We start from the raw sequence: 24,438 nt of genomic DNA, 5'->3' as shown, positions 1-24,438 counted from the left end.
GCTGCAAGAGCCATCGCGAGAGCGAGGAGAACGTCCACACTCAAGGTGTACCAATCAAAGTGGGACGTATTCAGGGAATGGTGCAGGAAAAATAACATTTCCTCTTCCAGTACCTCTCTAACTCAACTGGCAGATTTTCTTCTGCATTTGAAAACCCAAGGAAACCTAGCAGTATCTACCATCAAGGGATACCGCAGCATGCTTGCTTCCGTCTTCCGTCACAGAAATATTGACGTGTCGGGAGACAAGGACCTCACGGATCTCATAAGGTCTTTTGAGACAGTTAAGAGGAAGGACAACCCGACCCCTCTTGGAATTTGGACGTAGTCCTAAAATTTTTAACCTCGAATAGGTTTGAACCTCTCGACAAGGCTTCATGGAAGGATCTCACTAAGAAGACCCTTTTCCTGGTCGCTTTGGCTACAGCCAAGAGGGTAGGAGAACTACAAGCCTTTAGCAAGAAAGTAGGCTTCAATGGGGAAAATGCAGTCTGCTCACTTCAACTTGGTTTTCTCGCTAAAAACGAACCCTTCTCAACCATGGCCCAGATCTTTTTCCATACCAGGGCTGTCTCATTTAGTAGGACAGGAAAAAGAGAGAGGCCTTTGTCCAGTTAGAGCCCTAAAATTTTATCTACAGAGGACCAGAAACATGAGAGGTCAGACAGATCACCTCTGGTGCTCAGTGAAGAAACCTTTCGTTACCCTTATCAAAGAATGCACTGGCGTTCTTTATCAAGGACTTAATAAGGGAAGCTCACCAAGAATGTGACGAGAAAAGCTTCCCAATCCTCAAAGTCAAAGCGCACGAAGTAAGAGCTGTGGCGACTTCGGTGGCTTATAGACACAACAGGTCTATGAAATCGATTTTGGAAGCGACTTTTTTGCGAAGCAAATCTATCTTCAGCAGATTGTTACCTGAAAGAAGTACAGACCCAATATGAGGATTGCTGTTCCTGGGTCCGTCACGTTGCCTCCGGCGCCGTAGTTGGAGAGGGTACTACTGCCTCTACCCTATAACCTTTTTTTTTTTTTGTATTATACCCTTGCCTTTTTCTTGATTTGAACTCACAGGTTGTCTGTGAAGGTTGTTGCAACCTTCCACAGTCTGGGGTTGCAAGTCTAAGTTAGGTTTTATGGAGTGTGTTATTTAGTGATTTTAGTGGGTCAGGTGGTCAGCTCTTTGTCCATGGCTATGCCAGGATAGCAAGGGTGGTGGTCTAGTCATGTTAAGGTCGAGGACCGTGTGACAGCCCCATAGAGACTTTCTACAGCCCCCTGGATGGGTCGCTGGGTCTCTCAAGGAATGCAGGCAAATGAGGCAGGATAATTATGAAGCCAGCTTCCTTATCAGGTAAGAACCAGAGTATGTTTACAGCTAATATTTAGTGTTTAGTAATTATACGAATTCCCAATGGTGTTTTGGTTCTCTAACCCACCACCAATGGTGTCAATCAGCTATATATATGTAACTACCATGGAAGTTAGATATTTAAAAATGGTATTTTCATTATAAAATAAGTTTTTAAATATACTTACCTGGTAGTTACATATATAAAAGGTCCCTCCCTCCTCCCCTCTGAGAACAGGGGCATGGAATTTCTGAGGACAATTGGGAATGGTTCTAAGTACCTGGTAGAGGGCGCTCAGGTATGGCCACCTGACCATCTATCGGGCGATTGCCGTGAATTTTGAATTTCTGCCGTCTGCGCACGAATCGGCGGGATAAAGCTATATATATGTAACTACCAGGTAAGTATATTTAAAAACTTATTTTATAATGAAAATACCATTTTTATACTATATACTATACACTTCATTGTTGGTTTCGTGTTAGAGGTGCCAAACTAAATTTGTGAATTTTTATCAAAGAGAGGACCTCTGTTTGATAAAAGTGGTTTGATGCCTAGTTGTTAGGAATTGTAGTAGGAACTGGGCAACTTATCCTTGCTTCTGGGGAGACATATAGGCACTTTTCTCATCTAATTCACTGGTTATGGCATCCGAGATGACAGAATTTTCACTTTTATCTGCTTCTAGTTGAAATTGAGTAAATTTTACCAAAATGGAGTGCTCTTGTGGTGCATCTTTAAAACATGCCTCTCCTTATTTTCAGCCCTATGCAGATCTACTGAAATAGGAAGCTATATAAGCAAGTGCATACATTTTACAGGCATATTACACCACTGTTGCCTGGGTACTGTTACTCAAACCTGGCCCAATATAGAAGGACTAAGAACTTATGGTGTGACTCTAAAGTGCAGGCAGATCATGTAGTTCCTTGTGAAGTCTGGGGATTTGACTTCTCAGTTCCTCCGTACTTAAATGATTTTGCCACTCTTGAGTTATAGGTTTGTAATTTAATTAAGTTTTTTATCAACCAAAATTTGTTAATAGAAACCTAAAATTTAGACTAAATTTTCCACCCCTTGGCCCCATGTCATTGATGTTAGAGGTACAGTGACATGAAGTCTGTGCTAGTTTGACAAGTCCTGTGGTCTGCTTTGTGCAAGCTCTCTATGCACACACAGTGATTCATTTTTTGTGGATGAATGTTTGTCTGAGAATTTTTACTGACAAATGAAAGAACACATTCAGTTTCTGGGTTTGTATTAAAGAATTAAAATTGTTTTTAAAATGTCAGTACATAGAATGTTCTTTCAGATATCGTGTCATGGCATACCTTGGTTAGTAGGAACTGCTACCTTCATCTTCTTTCTTGACAGTCCTTCTGTCAGACAACTTCTTGTAAACATTTTTATTGGTAAGTAACAAGGAGTTATTGTAATGGGATTGTCAGTAAGAAGCTTCATGATGTGGGAGAGAGTCATCAAGTGACTGATTGCCTTTAGGAAAGTTTCAAAGAAATTGTTGAAGGTAATAATTGTTTCTGTTCATTAGAAATTGTATGTAAGAGGACAGCTTGAGAATTATGGAAGAATTAGATTGAACTGAGAAAGTGAAATAGAGGTTAGAATACTTGATGTGGAGTAGCAGTGTGGCTCTAGGTGAGGAAGAGGGGGTGTGGGTCAGATTTTTGGTGTGAAACACTTTAAACAAAAAGGAGAATGTGTATGAAGCTTTTATGCATTTTATTTCCAAGGGAGGCACATATTTCTGTAAAATGAGAATGAAATTATATTGATATTCTGGCCTTTATCAGGCTACCTGAGAACCCAAGCCTGTCTTGCAGTTTACTTAGCCTAGTTTTTGCAAAAGTGACCTAAGAATAATATAAAAATGCCACATAAGATAAGTTCAGTAAAAACATTTGTTCCTATGACATAGAAACCATGTCTTTTGTATAGGAGTATTCTCATCACCCAACTGGAATTGGCCTATTGAAGATCATTACCAAGTGCGTAATTAGCAGTGTGTAGGTGGGAAGTGGGGATAAGTGCCACTCAGTACTCTTCAGTTTATGTTTTCTTTGGCCACAGTAAAGAGAAGACACCCTGCTGCTGTGATCCATTTCCTTGACATTGTTGGGGATTATTTTTGTGTGACTCTTGATAAAATTTTGTGACCGTTTTGTAGATATGTTCCTTACATGACTTTCGATAAAATTTTTTGTTACAGTTTTGTGAATTGCTCTTTTGATTATTTGAGTTTTTGCTCTTTGGAACAGACAGTGCTTATGAACAGTGTAGGTGTCCTGGGTGAAAGGTTGCATGTGGTCACTTTATGAAGCCTGTGTCTGACATTCTTTATGCTTTTTTTGCAGTGGCCAAACTTGCATTATTAATTCAACTAGTGGGGAGTGTTCTGGTTGGTCTCCATTACAATGAGTGAAGTATGCAACTAAGTGAAAGAAGGCAAAACGAGGTCAGCAGTTTGTTCAGGGGATAACACACTGCCTATAACTCTGTTGTCTCTCAGCAGTCCTTTTTGGCTTCTGTCTCTTGATGGGTCTGTTCTTGCTCATTTTCCTTAGGCATTTTGATTCATGGAAGGAGCTTTCAGGTCAGAAGTCTCACACTACGCAGTTTGTCCATCCCTGATATGGGCAGTGACTGTGCACCTGTGCCCACCACATCTGTTCTTGGTGTTCTGTCACAGTCATGGGAATTGTGAAGGCATTTGGGCAATTTCGTGGCTTGTCCAGAGTCTGGTGCTCTGTTCCCAATGTTGTTTCTACTCCTGCTCCAGTGACCTATTTGGAGATGTCCAGTTCCTGCTGTAGTTGTGTGCATGCTTTTCCCCTGTGTTTTTGGCTAAATTTGATAAGCACTTTTGGGAGATCATAGGACTTATTCCTGAGCTTACTGAAGGGAGACAGTCATTCAGACTGCGTTTGCTGTTTTGCTGAGATGGAGCAAGTTTATGATCTGGTATTTCCTGCACTTTTGTTTTTGTATCAGCAAGTTAAGGGAGGTGAAAGCATGGTTTTTGTCTTGGTAGGAGCTTCCAGCTTGGCTTTGGCAGGCATTTCTCACTTACATGTTTTTGGAGATGCTTGTTCCTCTATGGCATTCCACCAGCACTCACTTTATTGGTGTATGAAATGGCACTGGTCAGCCTTCAAATATCCTCCCATCTTCCAGTGCCTCACAGCCAGGAATTAAAGAAGCTTGTTTTTTATGGCTACACAATGTGAAGCTTTATGTGGGAGGTGCATCTGTTCTCAGATGCAATGACAAAGAGGTGAGAAGAATGCCTGGAGAACATAGTTTCTCTGGAGTTGTGGATGTCAAATTGACTTCACCAGCAGCATAACATTTGCAAATTCTGACTACTGTTACCAGTACTATATGCACTCCAAGAACAGGTGATGGGCTGTTTAGTGATTTTGATGAGCTACAGCGTGACTTTAGTGGCACATGTCAATGAGGAGGGGAGATAATTTCCCTTCATCTTGGTAAGTTTGCATAGGAGGTGCACAAAATTGGTGAACTGGAACTGTCAGGCAGGCACATTCTGGGTCTGGGTAGCAGGGATGTTGTGGCAGACTAGTCCATTCACCAGGATAGGCCTTTGGATTGGAGTGTTCAATACATCCTGTGTAGGATCATTGGTAATTCATCTGTTTGCCACATGGTTGAACAGAAAGCTCCCCGTGTTTTGTTCTCATGTTCTGGACTCATGAGCTCCAGTGGAGGTAGCCTTTCAGTCCCCATGAAACCATGCAGAGTTTTGTGCCTTCTTTCCTTTCAGCTTGATCCAGCAAAAGATAGATTAGATATTGATCACCTCAGGACTCCTCTTTTGCCACAGACTGAGTGGTGTACATATCAGCTGGTACTCCTTATCAAGGCACTAAAATAGGGTTCCTCCATGTCTCTCTTCTATGTCAGCCACACAGGCAGAGGGACCAACAGTCTGTGGAATTGCTGTGCCTACACAGAGAATATCCATTCGGTCCATCTTAGCAAGAGATTGCCATGTTAAAACCACATGATTTTAGTGTAGAACATTATTAGGGTGGAGGCATGTGGCTGGCAAGAGGGGTATACTAAGGAAACTTAACCCCTCAATTCACATTTAAATATCTCTCTTTACTTTATATCTTCATATTTTATCAGTTTTCTATCTTGCTGACCAACTTCTCTATTACTTGGAAGTTCAACTGCATGATTTTCCCAGTTACACGTGTAAAACATTTTACTTCATTTACTTTACTTTGCTTGTCTTTATTTTATTGCCTAGCCTCTCTAGCTCCCCCTTTATGCTGTGTTAATTATCCATTGGGGATACTGGCGATAGGATGGAATTCATTTCCAAGGACATTAGCGGAATCTGTATTGTTCTTGTATACTTCTCAATAATGAGTGAACATGAGAGATACCAGTACAGTCGACCCTTGTTAAAACTGACCCCTTTAATCCGGATATTGGATAAGACAGTCACTGATAATTCAAAATATGTAAAAATAAGCCTAAAAAGTTTCCTTTCTATAAACATCTATTATATTTGTTCTCTCTCTTGGTCCTCCTTACAAAACTATTCATGTTCAAGTATAAAAGTAAAATGACTTTGCACAACATCCTAATTATTATTATTATAAGTTTTCAAGCTTTTATGAGTAAATTAAATAACATTATTTTAAATAATAAAAATCTTTATGTGTATATAACCCTACGGGCTATACTCACCATATTTGACTTACTCTATCCTGAAAATTTAACTCATCCTGATGAATCACATTGGCACGTTATCGCCAGTTGTGGTAACAGAGAAAAACTGGTACAGTATAAGGAAAATAGAGAAGACTCTATACAAGATCAATGTAGCTGATGCAGCGATTTCATTCAATAATAATAATAATAAAATTGTAATTACAAAATTTACACTGTGTATTTGATACGTATTTTAAACAAACAAATATCATTCCCTGATCTTTTGAAGAGAACCTTGAGTGCAAAGCTGTAAAACATGTTAAGTTAACATGACAAGAAAGGGGAGTGTTGCTGATAGCAGGTCAAAGGATTCTCTCTCTCTGTAATAATTCATAAATAATTTCTTTCTCATAACATAAGGATAACAATTATCTCTCTCTCTCTCTCATTCGTAGTTAGTGCTCACACATCGACATAAGCAGCTGAATTCTATCATTTTTATCATGTTTTATTCTTCATTTTTCATCTTTTACTATGAGGTGTAATTCAAATGTTTCTGTATTAGTTTATTATTCATACTCTTTATAAAAATAATGAAATATAGTATATTTATAGGTATGTATTAGGTATAACCGGTTAAATTGGACTACCGGTTAAGATGGACACCCTGGCCCTCCTATTAGTCCATCTTAACAAGGGTCGACTGTATGACCAATCATATTAACCCTTAAACGCCGACTGGTACCGTACGTCAACTACAAAAAATTTCAACCTTTGGTCAACTCTGACTCAACCGAAATGGTCGAAAAACGCAATAGTAAGCTAAAACTCTTACATTCTAGTAATATTCAATCATTTACCTTCATTTTGCAACAAATTGGAAGTCTCTAGCACAATATTTCGATTTATGGTGAATTTTTGAAAAAAACATTGTCCTTACGTCCATGTGGTAACTCGGCCGAAAATTTCAGAAATTCTTTCGTCATTTTGTTGTAATTTTTCCACCGTTTTATGTTAGTCGTTACATAAAGTTTTACATATGAAAATGTGTGCAATTTCATGTAAAATACAACAAAAAAACAACCCATGGTTGTAGCTTTTATTAGTTTGGAAATATTTTCATATAAATCACCATAAGTGCCAAAATTTCAACCTTCGGTCAACTTTGACTCGACCAAAATGGTTGAAAAACGCAATTGTAAGCTAAAACTCTTACATTCTAGTAATATTCAATCATTTACCTTCATTTTGCAACAAATTGGAAGTCTCTAGCACAATCTTTCGATTTATGGTGAATTTTTGAAAAAAACTTTTTCCTTACATCCATGTAGCGCAGTAACTTCGGCATTGAACATCTCGGAAATTCTTTCATCACTTTGTCGTAATGTTTGCACCGTTTTATAGTAGTTGTTACATAAAGTTTTATATATGGAAATGTGCGCAATTTCATGTAGAATACAACAAAACATAACTCATGGTTGTAGCTTTTATCAGTTTTGAAATATTTTCATATAAATCACGATAACTGCCAAAATTTCAACCTTTGGTCAACTTTGACTCGACCAAAATGGTTGAAAAACGCAATTGTAAGCTAAAACTCTTACATTCCAGTAATATTCAATAATTTACCTTCATTTTGCAACAAATTGGAAGTCTCTAGCACAATATTTCGATTTATGATGAATTTTTAAAAAAACTTTCCTTGCGTCCGCGCGGTAACTCTGCCGAACATCTTGGAAATTCTTTCACCACTTTGTTGTAATGTTTGCACCGTTTTATATTAGTCGTTACATAAAGTTTTATATATGAAAATGTGCGCAATCTCATGTAGAATGCAACAAAAAATAACTCATGGTTGTAGCTTTTATCAATTTTGAAATATTTTCATATAAATCACAATAAGTGCCAAAATTTCAACCTTCAGTCAACTTTGACTTGACCGAAATGGTCGAAAAAACGCAATTGTAAGCTAAAACTCTTACATTCTAGTAATATTCAATCATTTACCTTCATTTTGCAACATATTGGAATTCTCTAGCACAATATTTCAATTTATGATGAATTTTTGAAAAAAACTTTTTCCTTGCGTCCACCTTGCGATAACTCGCCAAACATCTCAGAAATTCTTTAAGCCATTTTGTCGTAATGTTTGCACCGTTTTATATTAGTCGTTACATAAAGTTTTATATATGAAAATGTGTGCAATTTCATGTAGAATACAACAAAAAATAACTCATGGTTGTAGCTTTTATCAGTTTTGAAATATTTTCATATAAATCATGATAAATAGAAAAAATTCGACTGGTCAACTTTAACTCGACCGAAATGGTTTTCGACGACCGAAATGGTCGAAAACTGCAATTGTAAGCTAAAACACTTACATTCTATTAATATTCAATCAGTTACCTTCATTTTGCAACAAACGGGAAGTCTGTAGCACAATATTTCGATTTATGGTGAATTTTTTGAAAAAAAAACTTTTTTCACGTCCATGGCGTTATGAATTCATGCATCATTTTGTGATAATATTTTCGCTGTGTTGCTTTGATCGTTTTACAATTTGTTATATACCAAAATCATCGCAATTTAGTGTACAATACAAAGAAAAAATAACTCCTTAGCTTTAACCGTTTTGCTCACAGCGCAATTTGTATACAATTATATATGAAATTTTTTTTTTTTGCTCTCATATATTTCAATATTTATATATGATAATGATATTTTTTTTCATTTCTGATGGTTGCATACTAAATTTTAGGGAATGACAAAAAAAAAAATGAGCCAAAAATGAACTCTTAATCTTAAAAACTAAGCGTGCTGTGATTTTCAAAAAACTTTTTTCCACTTGGTTTGTTTAGCTAACTCCCGAGCCATCATTGCATACAGCAGACACTTGTAAATAGAGGCTCGGCGTTTAAAGGTTAATAAATCAAAGGCAGAAGTACCTCAGAGATTAGGCTTTGGATTCCAGGGGTGAGCTTATGTTTGGTGTAGGACTCTGGCACTCTGTTCACTTTGCCTGTCACCATAAAGAGTGTGGATGATTTTGCTTTTGTTCTTCTAATAGTGTCAGTCTCAGTAAACAGGTTAGACTTACAGTTTTGCCACTCTTGATTATATTGTTAATATCCTTTTTGGGTGTGGTACATAGTGAAAATTTGGGAGTCAACTTTTACCAGGTGTCATATTGTATGGGTGACTGTTGCTTTTCATATAGAAAAAATGAACTACTTTGTCATTAATTTTATCATATTTCCCTTGCTATAATTACAAATTTTTGCATTGCAATAACTAGCTAATTCATCTGGATGTGCTATGGATAAAAAATGAAGACTTTATCACAAGTTTTTTTTTTTTTTTGGTACAATTTTTAGGGGTGAAGTGAAGAATTTTCTTGCATCTCATAACTTCTCATTATTCTACATACATAAAAGTTAATTTGGGGGATTTTTTGTCATTGTATAGATAAATCATTCAGGTGCAAAATGGAACAAGATTGAGTGGCCTACCATGAAAATGGTTGGAGTTGCACTTCTTTGAACAAAAAAAAAGTAAAAACATTTATAATGAACGCTTACCACTCGAGTCACTCCCCACGGACGTAAGTGATCACGTGTCTTAAGCAAAAGGGTGAAAGGGAGCCATAGAGAAAGATGTGTTTATTGACCACAAGAAAAATTTCTTTGAATGAAGGGTGTTCCTCAACCTGTCAGATATGAACAAACACATTGTTTGCCACAGTTGCTGGATGACTACTGTTGCCCAAGTACGTTTGCTCATTCTGCAAGGGACCTGGACCATTTCTGTAGGTGTGAAAGATGCATACTGGCACATCCCTACTGCTGTTCTCTTTCACCCCTTCCTAGGGTTTTGATAGGGAAGAAAAATTACAGATTCAAATTCATGCCTGTTAGGTTAAATGTTGTCCCAAGAAATTTTACAAAATTAGCAGCAGTAGTTGTCTGAGAACCTGGGAAAAAAGGAATTTAACTGGGTGGGCTACATACACGATTGGAACAAATCCTGCCTTACTCCCAGCAGATGTCCTCTGTGGCTGGTACTTTGTTGGGATACTCTTCACTGCTGGCTGTCTCTTCCCACCAGTACTCAAACCAGAATAAGGAAGAACCTGAAAAGGTTTTTGCACATCCTAGTTTTTACAGACAACAATGCTGGGCCTATGACAGTTTGGTTCCTTTTTCAACGAGCGAAGAAATCGATTCAGTTACCATCTGCTGTTCTATCCCAGACAGCAAGAGGGAAAGTCATCTATGCATCCTCCTTTCTGAGCCGAGACCTTCATATGTAGATTTTTAAAATCTAGTCTATTGTGATGATTATTCACCCAACATTACTAGGTACCTAGTGCAAAAACTACGGACATCTATCCGACAGTACCAGTCCATATGGAAAGTCTGGTTAGATTACATCCATGCTGAGAGCCTAGTTGGAATCTCTGTTGAAACAGTTCTGTATTTTCATATATATCTTTTTGAGGACACGTGCCTTGCTATCGCATCAATCACGGTACACAAGGCAGCATTGTCAGAACTCTTGCTTTATGGTTTTTGAATTGATTCTAATATAGAAATTCTTGCATCCCTTCTCCTGGCTTTTGCATTGCAAAGACTGGGCTCCTGCAGGTCTTCCCATTACCTGCTCCCTGAATAAGGTTCTTAGACTTCTGTCATCCACTCACTTCAGTGGGCCCAATACAACTACAATTCATAAGCTCCAAAAGGTGGTCTCTTCTTGACTGCTTTGGGATCAGGAACTAGGATTAGCAAGTTGGGCTCTCTTAGATGGGGACAATGTTACATCACTCATACATCTAGCTGTCTTACATTATTGTTTCCTGTCCCATCATTCCTGGCCTAGGATGAGAACCTTTTAAAGAGGAAATCCTCTATCCTGATAAGGGAACTGTATTTTGGTTAAAACATTATGCCTGTTCCAAGCACTCAAGGTTTACTTGGATGTCACAGCAAACATCCCAGATGGGCCTCTTTTTCCTACACACTAGCAGAAACAGACCACTCTACATGGGCTGAGGATTATTTTAGTGTCCCTGACTAAAAAGGCAAACCCTCACTCCTTTCCTAAGCTGCATGACTTTTACAGGATAAGTTCATAGTTGCCTTTCTTCTGAAATGTTTCTTTCGAAGAAGTCTCTGAGTGTACAGGGTGTCATCAGAGGCAGTATTCCTGAAACACTATTGCCATGAGCTCCAACAAATTCAACTATGCTGTGTATCAGAGGTGGTATGGTAAGTTCTGGCCTCATAGGTGCTTCAGCAGAAAAAAAAAAAGTTAAGTATATCTTAGTTTTACCAGACCACTGAGCTGGTTAACAGCTCTCCTAGGGCTGGCACAAAGGATTAGACTTATTTTACGTGGCTAAGAACCAATTGGTTACCTAGTAACGGGACCTACAGCTTATTGTGGAATCCAAACCACATTATAGTGAGAAATGAATTTCTATCACCAGAAATAAATTCCTCTAATTCTTCATTAGCCGGCCGGAGAGTCGAACTCGGGCCTAGCGAGTGCTAGCCGACAACTCTACTGACTCCCCAACGAAGAACTGCTTCAGCAGAAAACCAGGGGCCTTCTTGATATGGTAGTCATGGTGAGATATTACCGGGAAAGGAGCAATAATCCCACAGCCAGACCCAGCGTATTAGAACTAAAAGTCTTAATATATTTATATAAGTTTGTGTGTTGTTTCCTGTTCTTTGTTGCCAAACCCTAATGGGTATCTGGAACAAAGAATATGGTTGATAACTTGTGACTTAATGGGACCAAAATTTTATCTGATTGTTGGGATTGATTTATTAGGAGCTTAGCCATTTTGTCAGCTCCATTGAGGACGAAAAGCAGCTGCACTATCAAAAAATGGGTTTTGACATAGGAAAAACCTATTTTTGGTAGCTGCTGTGAGTTCTCAAACCCACCCACTTTCCTGACAAAAAGGCATGGGACTTTGGTGAACATTTATCTTGCACAGACCTGCAGTAAGTAATTAGGAAAATGACCAACATATGTGCTGGTGCCACATTGTTGTGTTAAAGATGAAGGAAGAACCTAGGCAGTCATTGTAAACAAAAAGGTAGAGCCCTCTTTTGTTGAGTCCTTTATATTCTATCATTGTGTCAACATGCACTATTCTAACTGAGACCAATTATAAGAGAATTCCTTGAGATTGGTTGGTCCATCTTATGGAGCCCTGTGGGGACCATGAGAGTACAGTAACTCCTTTGAGGACTCAGCAGTTACTAAAAATAGGTTTTTCCTACATCAAAACTTGTTTTTTGGTTGGTATGTATGTCCATTCAACTTCTTCATGTCCTGAATGTTGTTACACAGATTGTAGAAAGGAAGAAGGGAATCTGGAGATTTTTTTAGCATTTCAGTTCTTTACCCAATTACAATCCCCCTCATCTAAACATCATACCACCATCCTCAGTCATTGATATGGGCAACAATTAGTACGTGGAGTAAGGAAATAGGAAAGGAGTTTACACAAGTGGGAGGAAACTAAACTTGACATTGTTTCTTGAGAGATGCTTCCAGTGTGTGTATTCCTAAATTTGTCCAGTTCAAATTGAACAGGAGACGACTACAGTGAAGATGATTTTAGCCATCATAATCAGTAGCCATATAAAATAATTTGATTCATTAGAACAGCTTATTTTGTTACTGTTCAGATTTTGAAGAATACTTATTAGATAATAAATTAACTGACTCTCTCACCCTCACACACAGTGCTGGACGATCCCTTGGGTTCCAGTGCTCTGTGGTGGGCATAAAATCCATATTCTGTTCCATTCCCTCTCACACAAGCGCAACAGTAAAATCAAACTGGGAACCTAATACAACAAGTGATATTATAATTTTATTGTAGGTAGGAAACAGTGTCCTTCCCACATAGCAATAGCTTTTACTTTACATCAGATTTATGTAAGGCATGCCCAAGGATTATTCAGATTAAACCTGACTCTACCATAGTTGTGAAGAAATTTCATCTCCCTTTTATAAGTAGTATAAGGTTTTCAGTCAGGCAAAGTGAACTGAAGTAAGTATGCCCCTCTTTTAAACACAGTAAACCCCCCGTATAGCTAAAATCTGCGAATACTTAAAACCCCTGTAAAAATACTTAGAACTGCCTATTTTGATAGTTTGAACACAAGAAAAACCCTCTAAAAATGCTTATACCCGAGTATTTTAACCTGTTAAGCGTCACCCACGTAATAAAAGGATTTTGACAAAGGAAAAATCTATTTCTGGAGAGGGGCCCGTGTCACCAGGTGAAAAAAGTCCATTCAGCACTTATTTCTAGGTAATTCCGTTGCTAGATACCACAAAGCTAAATGAAATGCTGGAGTTACTACCCCCAGAGCGAGCTCCACTAGATGGAGTTGTGTATGGAAAAGGGTGAACTACAAAAACACGGAACCTTATCCTATAGAGATTCCCAATGTCAAAAGTCCCAACGAGAGGTGCCGATACAAGCCCATGCACTACTCGGACTGTATACAAGGCAACACTAGCCGCATTCCATGTTAGCACCCACCTCACTAGAATGAAGTTTATCAAGGGAGGGAAAGAAAGAAAAACAGGGTGGGTCACCGGGTGACACGGGCCTCTCCAGAAATAGATTTTCCTTTGTCAAAATCCTTTTTCTGGATCGGGGTCCCGTGTCACCCGGTGAAATAGTAACAGAGAAATAAACATCATTCTTATGCTATTAAAGACTTAAATAGAAACGTTGAAAACTAGGAGAATTCTACCCTGAACATAAGTAAGGTCCTCTAAGTTCATGTAATGAAAATAATGTAAGTGGTCACCGTCTAAGATCATGAGCTTAGAATAGCACCTGAATAGGCTTGTATTAAGAAAATACTTCCTGCCTAATAGCAGACCCAATGACAGTGCCCCCCCTTTTTTTAAAGGAGAGGACCTGACAAAATTGCGAGGTCCTGTCTAAAAAAGCCTGCAAGGAGAAAACTGGACACAGAAACAGACCTTGTAAAAGGGGAGTACTTTCTAAGGTGACCACCGAAAATGAGGACCTTCAATTGTAGATAGAAAGTTAGGGTGAGGAATTCACAACACTACCCCTGATGAGGGGAAACCAAACTGATTGGTTCCGCCAGACAAACCAAACTGATTGGTTCCGCCAGACAGGGCAAACAGAACAGGAAAACTAACACTAGAAGCTAAGCTGATTAAAAATTTTTGGGACTTCCTTAACAAGGAAAGATAAGAACAAGATGATTGCTGGTTACCGAAGCTAACTCCGATACATTACTCAACGACCAGGAAACCGAATGTGGACGGAGTATTTCTTAGACGAACACAGACCTTAGGGATGAAAGTTAAGGGCCTGTGAGTCTGGTTCCAACAAAACACCTTCCTCGAGGCCAATGCGGTCGCATCAGTACTGTAGCTTAGAAAACTATGTGAAGAGTGCTAGTTACTTAACTGCAGAACCATACTGCAGTAGAGTAGGATCCCTTAACTGATTTCAGGAAAACAGTAATAACAGGACCAATATCAGTTTCCTCCTAAACTGTAAGATTCACAAAGACCACAAATGCAGGACATCAGAGTTTGAGGGGGCTGACGCAGGCTGAGTTTATACCAGACGGGACAGCTTGATAGTTTGTGGCTGAATTGGGTTGCAAACAGACCTACTTCCAAGCCCAGGAAAAGGTCACAAGACTACCTGAATGACGCTCCGCCTAAGGACTATTCCGACACCAGGGGGGAGGCCCTGGATAGGGAAAAAGCAGTGACCTTTTGGACCCCTACGAGAAGGGTGGTAGACAGAGGCACCTGCGTCTGTTGGTTATGGAGAGGAATGAACCATAACCTGAACGAAGCAATTCGAGTCCAAAACCACTTGTTTACGCAGCGCACTATTGCTGTTTTGTTCAGAACCAGCCTAAAAGGAAACCTCTTGGGGGGGAAGAAGTTTCCAAGGACAGGAAAACTGTCACCGCCCTCCAAAGCGTTGATATGGAACTGCCGGAACGTGACTGACTAAGTACCATTGGGCCATTGGGCCAAAAAAATATCCACCTCACCCGCCAGAGAGGTGACGGTGTGGAATACTGAGGCCGGAGGGGAAAGCTGGAGAGGAACTGACCGGTAAGCACTTGACAGTTGTGCAAGGCCGGAGGCCACTATTCAAGCAGGAGGAATCAAGGAGACACGTCCTGACTCCACCATACCCGGTCATAAACTCCAGCTTTGACTTCAGAAGGAGAACCGTCACTGAAGCAAACTGGAGAAAACCCAGGACCTTTTCTTGGGCACGGGGAGAGGTATGCTTGAGATAATGAAATGATAAGATGCCCGGCCTACATCCCCTCCCTCTGCATTGATTGATTGTCCTTCGGTGTGTCTGAGTTGGCACTCCACCTGGACCTGGAGGTGACCAGGAGTGCTCTCCCCACTCCTGTTCATCTTTCATTGCTCCCTGGCCGTAGAGGTTTTGCCCTTCCTCTCTTTTTCTCTCGCTCTTGTCGTGCAACACAGCTTACATAGCGAGGGGATCTATGAGAATCTCTGGGCACCCGGGGAGTGCTGTCCCACCCCTGGTCGCTGCTTTGGGTTACCAACCTCGTGGCCTATCCTTCCCCCTTCCTTTTACGTCGACTATTTCCCTTCGTGGTGCTTCCTACATGTTCGCACCTCACTGTTGGGATCTCATACGAGGCCAGTTAGCGTTCTCCACCTAACTGTCTTCTGCTTTATTTACTTTCGGCGTTCCCCCTCCTTTTTGCTACTACCTGTTCGGTGTTTCGTTATCTTGTTGGGCGCTCTCCTTGCTTACTGCTACGGCGGTTTTTGCATAAATTCTTACATTTGGTTGACAATAGTACTATAACAGAAGGACCAGGAAGAAAGTTAGCAAAAATAAAGCCATTCACTGACCTTATTTTGAAGAAATTTATGAACAATTATATTCCAAGTAGGAATGTTTCTGTTGATGAGTCTTTTTTTAGGCTGGAAGGGAAATTTATCATGGATTCAGTATATACCAGCTAAACGTAAAAGGTTTGGAATAAAGTTTTATGAACTTTGTGAAAGTTCTACTGGTTATATATGGAACTTCTTCATTTATGCAGGTAAGGATACACAATACATGGAAAAATATATGGATCTTCCTGTGTCTAATAGATTTGTTTCCTCTCTTATGGACCCTCTTTTGAACAAGGGCTATTGTTTATATACAGATAATTTTTATACAAGTCCAACATTGGCAGATGCACTTGCGGATGAAGAAACTGACACTGTCGGTACTGTAAGGGTCACTAGAAAGGACATGCCAGCAAAAATAAAAGGAACTAAACTGAAAAAAGGTGAAAAAGTAGCAGAATTCCAAAAAAAATCTATGGTACTGAAATGGAAAGATGAAAAGGATGTATGTGTTCTGAGTACAATGCATGATGATTCTATGGTGAAGGTGAAATCTAGGAGAGGAAAAGAAATGTATAAACCGAAAGCAATTGCAGATTATAATGCAAACATGGGCGGAGTTGATTTGTCTGATAACCTCTTGGTTCATTTTTCGACCGCAAGAAACAGACTGAAGAAATATTACAAGAAAGTATTTCGACATTTGTTAGACATGTCTGTTGTGAATTGCTATGTCACATATAGAGCCCTTGGTGGGAAGGTTGTAAGACGTGAATTTATTTTGAGGATTAGTGAAAGACTGATTATGAAATATGCAGAAGAAAGACCTGTTCCCTTACGCAGGCCCCCACGACTTGCAGCAAAACCTTCACGGCTAATTGGCAGGCACTTTCCTGAGTATTGTCCACCTACAGATAAAAAGAAGAGGCCACAAAGGACTTGTGCTCAGTGTTGGAAGAACAACATAAGAAGGGATAGCTCATATTGGTGTAAAGATTGTGAAGTAGGATTGTGTGTAGCCCCTTGCTTTAGAGATTGGCATACAAAAGAATAGTGCATGTATGTATAACACTTTTCGTTCAGTATTTTGTAGTCTTATGAAATAAAATAGTAGTATTAATAGTTTTTTTATCCCATCATTTAATAAAATTCCTACTCTTAACTACAGTATGAATTATAAGCATAAAAATCAATATTAACTTTGAAAAACTATCATCAGTGATATGACCACTAAATGCAAGAAAAAGTGTGACGGTACGTTAGCAGCGAGCTCACCCGCGGGGGACGCTTAACAGGTTAATAGTTTTATCACAAAAAGTGCATTTATTCATGAAAATGATATGAAAATACAGTAATTAGTGAATATTCCTCAGTGAAAAATACCGCGAATGGGCGAATTTTCCACGAATAATGGGTAGATATGTTCCACAGAGAAATCCGCGAATACGTGAGTTCGCAAATTGTGAGAACGCGAATACGGGGGTTTTACTGTAATAGTTCACTCAGCTATAATTAAATATGTTTGCTCTATACAGACATACAAAGTTTGAACATGGTTTTCAGAACTTCTTATATTAGTGGGAGTGCCATCGTTCCAGTATGGTTAAAGTACATGATAATGATTTTGACTGATGTCACTTACAGTATATGAGTTGGTAAGTGATGAGTTTAGCAGGGAGATGACAGACTCGACCCAGCACTGGTAGGTTTCCCCAAGTCATTAGTGCCTCACTGGTGTTCAAGTAGGAATTCATTAGTGTTCTTCTCTCCCCTGTGGGAGTTAGGGTTTGTATTTATGGAATATATATTATTTTTTATTGTGACTTATAAGTGTTACTATGTTAAAAATTAGATTTTAGGAAAGTATGATTTACTGTACAATACTTGATAAATGTCCAAAGGTGAATCATGCATCATATTGACAGGTATCATATGTGTTGGAAACCTTGGTGAAAAGGGAAAAGTTCCACATAGTATTCATGGAAGTTACATATTCACTCTTATTTAGGCATCAGAAATAATATTTGATTTTAATGGTTATTTCAGCTCTCATCCTGGATATCATCATAGTAGCTGTTATAAAGGCTATTACAAGGAGGCGTCGTCCCTCTGATAACAAAGATGATATGTTTGCAACAGTAAGCGTAGACAAGTTTTCTTTCCCTTCTGGTCATGCAACAAGAGCTGTCATGCTTAGTTTTGTGCTGCCATTTCAGGTAAGACTAAATAAATACACATATGTGAAATATATGAACTTTAGAAATTACATATGAATGATTTCCTAAGAGGTCTAACCAATAGTACTGAAAACTTTGTAATTTTTGATGGTGTAGCCATTGTTCGTCCTCAAAGAAGTTACTCTCATGGTCCCTAGATAGACCAACCAATTTCAAAGAATTCTCTTCTAGTTGGTCTTGGCCAGTATAGTGCATGTTGACGCTGATAGAGTACTGTATAGGACTCGAGACAAGGGCTCTTTCTCGTCTGTGGCTGCTGCTTAGGTTCAGTTCCTATTCCTAACTTGCAGATGTGGCAACAGAGTGCTGCGCACCAAACATTATTGTGTCAGCCATGCACTCTGTGCCAGACCTACTCCATTTACTCTTCGGTCTCTGCAGATATTCGCACGCAATTAGAATTCGTTTGTGTACAACTGCTCCTAGATCATATTTTGTTCGTCATGGAGGAACCAAACTGAAGCAAGTTAAGTGCATAGAATTAAGTCCCATTGGAAAATTTTAGTTTTGAAAGATTTTTTTAGCTGGTAATTTATTTCGCTGAATTTGGTAGCTGGTGTTTCCTGCAGGGCGAGAATTAGGTATAACTTGATTGTTTACAATACCATCTTTGTTAGCCGACAAACAATGTTTAATTATATTGAAGTAATACTTTAAGGAAAGACTGTTAGAGACTGCCATTGCAGTTTTAGAATGAAAAGTTTACAAAATACTTCATGTAGGCATATGAGAGTATCTGTGGAGTATATTGTCAGAATTTGGTATTCCACCAGAGGTAGGTCAGCTTATCCTCCCAGATGATGTAGATGAGTCTTGCTTTTAACTGCTAGTCAAGAGGAATTGAGCAGGAAGTTAGATTACAAATAGACTTGTGGAATGTTTCAGGAGATCCCTTAAGCAGCAAATGTATTATTGTGGTTAGAACACCAAGCAAGTCTTAGTAAAGATGGGAATGGCCTCTTATGGAAGGCATCAAGGATTGAATCACCATTGCACTGCTGCCAAATGCTAAGGGAGACATGAAGCTTGTGTCCCCTGTCAATATACCACACAGATTGTTCAAGCACCATTAAACTCAATAAAGAACAACTTCGAGTTTTGGAAATCAAACTTAAAGGCCTGTTAGGGTATTATGCCCATTGCTTCATTGTAGCATTCATATAAAAGTTTGGTGAGATTACCATGTTATATCATAATAGTGGATATGTTTCTGTCATTCTATTCAGTAACTTGTATTTTTGTGTTAGAATCAGGTATTATGGCCCAGCTTGTGTCCAGGCATGATCATGTGAGGCATAATAATAATTCTTGACATTCAAAATGGCCCCCTTTAGGTGAAAATTTTTATTTTGCGTCATGCAGTTAGAATGAATTTTGCGGGATAAATGTTCAAATCACTGGCCATAAATGACTTATGGCTACTCTTATGGCAACACTAACACCTCAGTCCAGGATACGGGGGAGATTAGTATGACTTGAGATTTCATGGGGGAATGTACTACATCTCCCTGTCCCGGGACATCTTGTATATATTTGCCCATAAATATACCCAGGGACTGCTATTGGTTTCAGTTCTTATCTTATAGTATAGTATGTCAGCTGTGATGTAATTGTAATTTTGCAAGCTAAAGCACAAAGAAATATTAGAAAAAACATGTATAACTCACCGAAAGGTACTGCATCTGCCCATCCCATACATCATGTAAATATTTTACCTTAAATATACTCAGAAATTTTACTGATTATAGTTCTTGTATGTTGTGATATTCGAGTTGTACTACTGTAATTGTAATTTTGCAAAATAAAGTAAAAAATTATTAGAAAGAAAATGTATAACTTGCTAAATTTAGCATATTTTTACAAGTGTCTTTTCCAAGACACTGGTCAAATATTCACTTTCAAATTCCAGTGGAAGGTACAGAAAATTTTTTATAATTTTATTACTAACTGTATTTTCTTGAGATGATTTTTTTCCTTTAAAGTTTTAAGTATGTACATACTTATTGCAGATAAAAGGGTTTAATTTGTAGGAGCTCTACTAAGATTAATTGATTAATATTTTTGATTAGTGATGAATGTATCCTTATTAAACCCATGTTATAATTGAGTTGTGTGTTCAGTCACTTGACAAATATTTGAAGTCTAACCCAGTTGTATAGTGATGGCTGCCTGTAGCATAGCTAAGTTGGACTTGCTGAGGCCTTCCATTACTGGTACTTCTACTCTTGAGGCCACTGTTGAAACTTCTGAGAGAAGGTAGTTGGGAAAGTTCTCTTTCCCTACTCTTTATAGGGTGATGGAGTGGAGCTTATCTGAGCTCTTAGAGGATAAATCAGATGGTGTTGCTTCTTCCCAATACGCTCGATGAACACCATAACACGTGATGGAGTATAATGGACTCAAAGATAAGAGGGCATTTTCCCTTATCTTCAGCGAAGCTGAACCCAGTTTTCCAATGTCAAAACCTGCAAGAAGAAGTGACTATTTCGCATGCGCGTCTGCCATCTTGTTTGCAAACGGACTGGTAAAAGACCAAGGAGCCATTATTCTTCTAGTCAACAGTCGAGTGTGTACCTCAAGCCAGTGCTCTGTAATTGCAGCTCTTCGATTCTCAGGTTTCATTAGCAAGGATTATGGAAACATCTAAATTTGAAAATATCAATGTCTACAAGAGCCTAGGCAGTAGCCTACATCAGATTCGGTGAGAATAATTTAGACTATAGTAGATGTTTTCTGTAGCCTATAACCTACGATTACATATCCTTAAGGGGGAGTTAAATAACCTGGATTAGGCAGTAACCTAAATTAAGGTAAATAAGAACCGCATAAAATATTTCCTGTTACTGGCCTAGGCAGCATTCTAGTTTACACCAAGGACCCCTAAGTTTAGATAAACAGGCTACACTTTCCTTTTATATATCCTGTATACTTTATAAAGCATGATCTGAATAATCCAGAACTAGGCACTACCTTATGTTAGGTTAAGTGATAACCTTTTGCGAAACATCTCATTATTGAGGACTAGATTAAATAGTACTCTGTGCTATGGGATGGTGACCTAGTTTTAAGGCTACATATTAAGGTAATTGTGTTTTATGTAAAGACTACTGGTTAATCCCATACCCTTAAGGGTGAATTAATAATCTGGATCAGATTAGGTGATAGCCTAACCATAAGGTTACACATTGGTAAGTTACTGTTTTATATAGTAGACCAAATAGCCTAGGACAAGATATAAACAACTTGGGTTAGACAAGAATGTAACCTAACTATAAGGTTACTAGGTCTTTGTTTTTGTATATCCTGTACATTTAAAAATTATCTAAAGTAATCTGGATTAGGCAATACCCTATACTAGGCTAAGCAAGAACAATTTAGGAAATACCCCGTTATTGGTTCTAAGCGGTAGTTTTGCCCAAATAGCTTAGGATTAGATATAAACAGTAAAACCGGATCGCTGATAACCGAGCCTGCTGATAACCGGGGAGTGCCTGTAGTTTATATCCAAAAAAGTTATATAAATCCAGAATAGGCAGTAGCCTAACCAGATTAAGTTGGAACCCCTTTTTTAAGGTAATATTCCACTATTTACCTAAAAACAGCAATGGCTGAATATCAGATAAAAGGGTAGTCTCGGCCATGGAAAACAGAAAACTAGATTGTAAGTGGGTTCTTTTCTGTATAGTTTATAATCCTTAAGTTTTAAATAAGCTTAGAATAGGCAATAGCCTAGAATAGGTTAAGCAAGAACCCTTTAAGAAATCCTGTGTTCTTAATATAGATTATACCAGAAGCATTAACCTAAGCCATATAAAACAGTAGCTTGGGCTAATTCATTAAACAAATTAGTTCATAGAAGATTAGTCTGAATGGTATGACAATTAGAATTAAAATTTCACATAGCCATTGCAAAAGGACTAACAGTTTAAGTAATACAGCCATATACAGTGTCAAAACTACCCTAAACCTTAAAGCATTTACATTAACATAGATAATTAATAAAATGTATTCCACCTACACACTTGTAATCAAGTTAACCTGTAATATGGAATATACTAACGATATAGGAATTGTTTGGTCGGGTCAACTTTGACGACACCACAGGCAATGGAAATCTTCCCCGTGGGGACACAGCATTATTCTCAATGGGCTTGGGTGGAAATGGTTTCATCCCCCCCTCCTTTAAAGGGGTTCTTTCAGAAACCAGACCCCTCTCTGGAAGATTACGTGCAGAGGGCCCTGTTAAAGGGAGCCATAGAGAAATGTGTATATTCGCCACCAAGCATGTCTCTTCAGTGTTCCCAAAAAGTATTCCTCCGAACCAAGAGCGATCCTCGACCTATCATCATTGAACAAGCACATTGTTTGCCAAAAGTTTCAGATGACTACCATTGCCCAAGTACCTTCAAACATTCCAAAAGGGACTTGGACAGCTTCTATAGATCTGAAAGATGCATGCTGGCACGTCCCTATTGCCGTTCCCTTCCACATCTTCCTGATGTTCCAGATAGGGAAAGATATGTACAGGTTCAAGGTCATGCCTTTTGGGCTAAACATTGCCCCAAGAATTTTGACAATATTAGCAATGGTAGTTTTTGGGAAACTCAGACAAAAAGGAACACAACTAATACCTTACCTAGACAACTGGTCAATCTGGAGGCCCACAAGAAAGAGTGCTTGAAAAGCCTAAAAGCAGTGGTCAACAGACTCCAGCCAAAAGGTTTTATAATTGGAAAAAATCCTGCCTCACGCACAGCAGATGCTTTCAGTGGCTGGGACTGTGTTGGGATACTCTTCAGGGCCTGTTGTCTCTCCCCATCAAAACTCAGAACATAATAAGGAAAAACTTCAAAATGTTCCTTGCATAGCCCAGAGTTTCCAGACAGCAATTAGAACATATGATGGGCCTGCTGCATTTTGCATCAGTAGTAGATCCAATCCTCAGATTGCAATTGAAAAATGTGAACGAATTTAGGCTATCGCAAGAAAAAGATGCAAGACTGATCTCGTCAAAAGAATAAAAAAGTTGGGGAGATACTTTGGCCTTGGGGCTGAAAGGAATCTCTAGCAAAACAGGTCACCCTGACTCCTCCATCTGTACGAGTGACACTACACACAGATGCCTCGTTGACAGGTTGGGAGGATTGTCAGGTGGCAGGAAGGTGGTCAGCTACTCTGAGGAATTGTCATATCAATTTCCTGGAGTTGATGGCAGTCTTTTTGTCTCTCCAAAAACTCAAACCTCCTGAAGAGACACATTCTGTTGGTTCTTGACAACACAACTGCAATGTCCTGCATCAGTAGGTTGGGATCATGTTCACCTCCTATCAATATGATAATGCTAGCCATCCTTCGGATGGCGCAAGCAAAGAAGTGGCAACTGTCTGCAATTCACCTCACAGGGTCTCTCAGTGTAATAGCAGACTCTCTATCAAGGAAAACAACAGCCTCAACAGAGTGGATGTTGGACAACCACTCTTTTCAAACAATAATCAACATGCTTCCACAACCGCAAGTGGACCTGTTCACCACATACGAGAATCACACACTCCCAGTATATGTGTCTCCAAACTTGGATAGTTAAGCAACAGCAAGAGATGCCTTCTTACAAGACTGGAACAAATGGAGGACGACATATCTTTTTTCTCCATTGTTCCAGATTTCGAAGGCTTTGAGCAAACTTCTAACCTTCAAAGGAACAGCTTACTTAATAGCCCCAAATTGGCCAAACAGGCATTGGTTCCTATTACTTCAACAATGGGTGAAGAGATCAGTTCCATTATCAATTCCATTACAGTAAACCCCCCGTATTCGCTGTCGTGTGATTCGCGGGCTTACATATTCGCAGATTTCTCTTTGGAACATATATACGCATTATTCGCTGAAAATTCGCCCATTCACGGTATTTTTCAATGAAAAATATTCACAAATTACTGTATTTTTATCTCATTTTCGTGACTAAATTCACTTTTTGTGATAAAACTTTAAAATACTCATGTAGTGCTCGAGTTACATTAATTCACTTTACGATAATTCGATTTTGCAATGGGGTAAGCAATTAATACCGATATGACAATATTTATAAAATATTTTTAAATTTCGTGCGGGTGCAGGCAGCAGCATACAATCAGGCAGCAAGAGAAACCAAATTAAAATTACAATTGACCAACTTCTTTTCTTCCATCTCTTTATCCCATCTTCTAGTTAAAAAAGTAAAAT

At 38.8% G+C, this 24,438-nt stretch overlaps 1 protein-coding gene across 3 annotated transcripts in view; it reads left to right on the top strand.

Annotated features, from left to right (window-relative positions):
* Positions 1-24,438, top strand: part of LOC136852420 (polyisoprenoid diphosphate/phosphate phosphohydrolase PLPP6) — a 131,164-nt gene that overhangs the window by 94,473 nt on the left and 12,253 nt on the right. For all 3 annotated transcript variants that reach the window (XM_067127062.1, XM_067127046.1, XM_067127055.1), the window contains 2 exons: positions 2,664-2,763; positions 18,029-18,198. In XM_067127062.1, coding sequence (XP_066983163.1) covers positions 2,664-2,763; positions 18,029-18,198 — 270 coding nt within the window. The remainder of the gene's footprint in view (positions 1-2,663; positions 2,764-18,028; positions 18,199-24,438) is intronic.

The sequence above is a fragment of the Macrobrachium rosenbergii genome, chromosome 3, assembly GCF_040412425.1.
Source record: "Macrobrachium rosenbergii isolate ZJJX-2024 chromosome 3, ASM4041242v1, whole genome shotgun sequence".
Taxonomy (NCBI): domain Eukaryota; kingdom Metazoa; phylum Arthropoda; class Malacostraca; order Decapoda; family Palaemonidae; genus Macrobrachium; species Macrobrachium rosenbergii.
The sequence above is the reverse complement of the archived record's forward strand: the minus strand, read 5'-3'. Positions and strand labels throughout refer to the sequence as shown.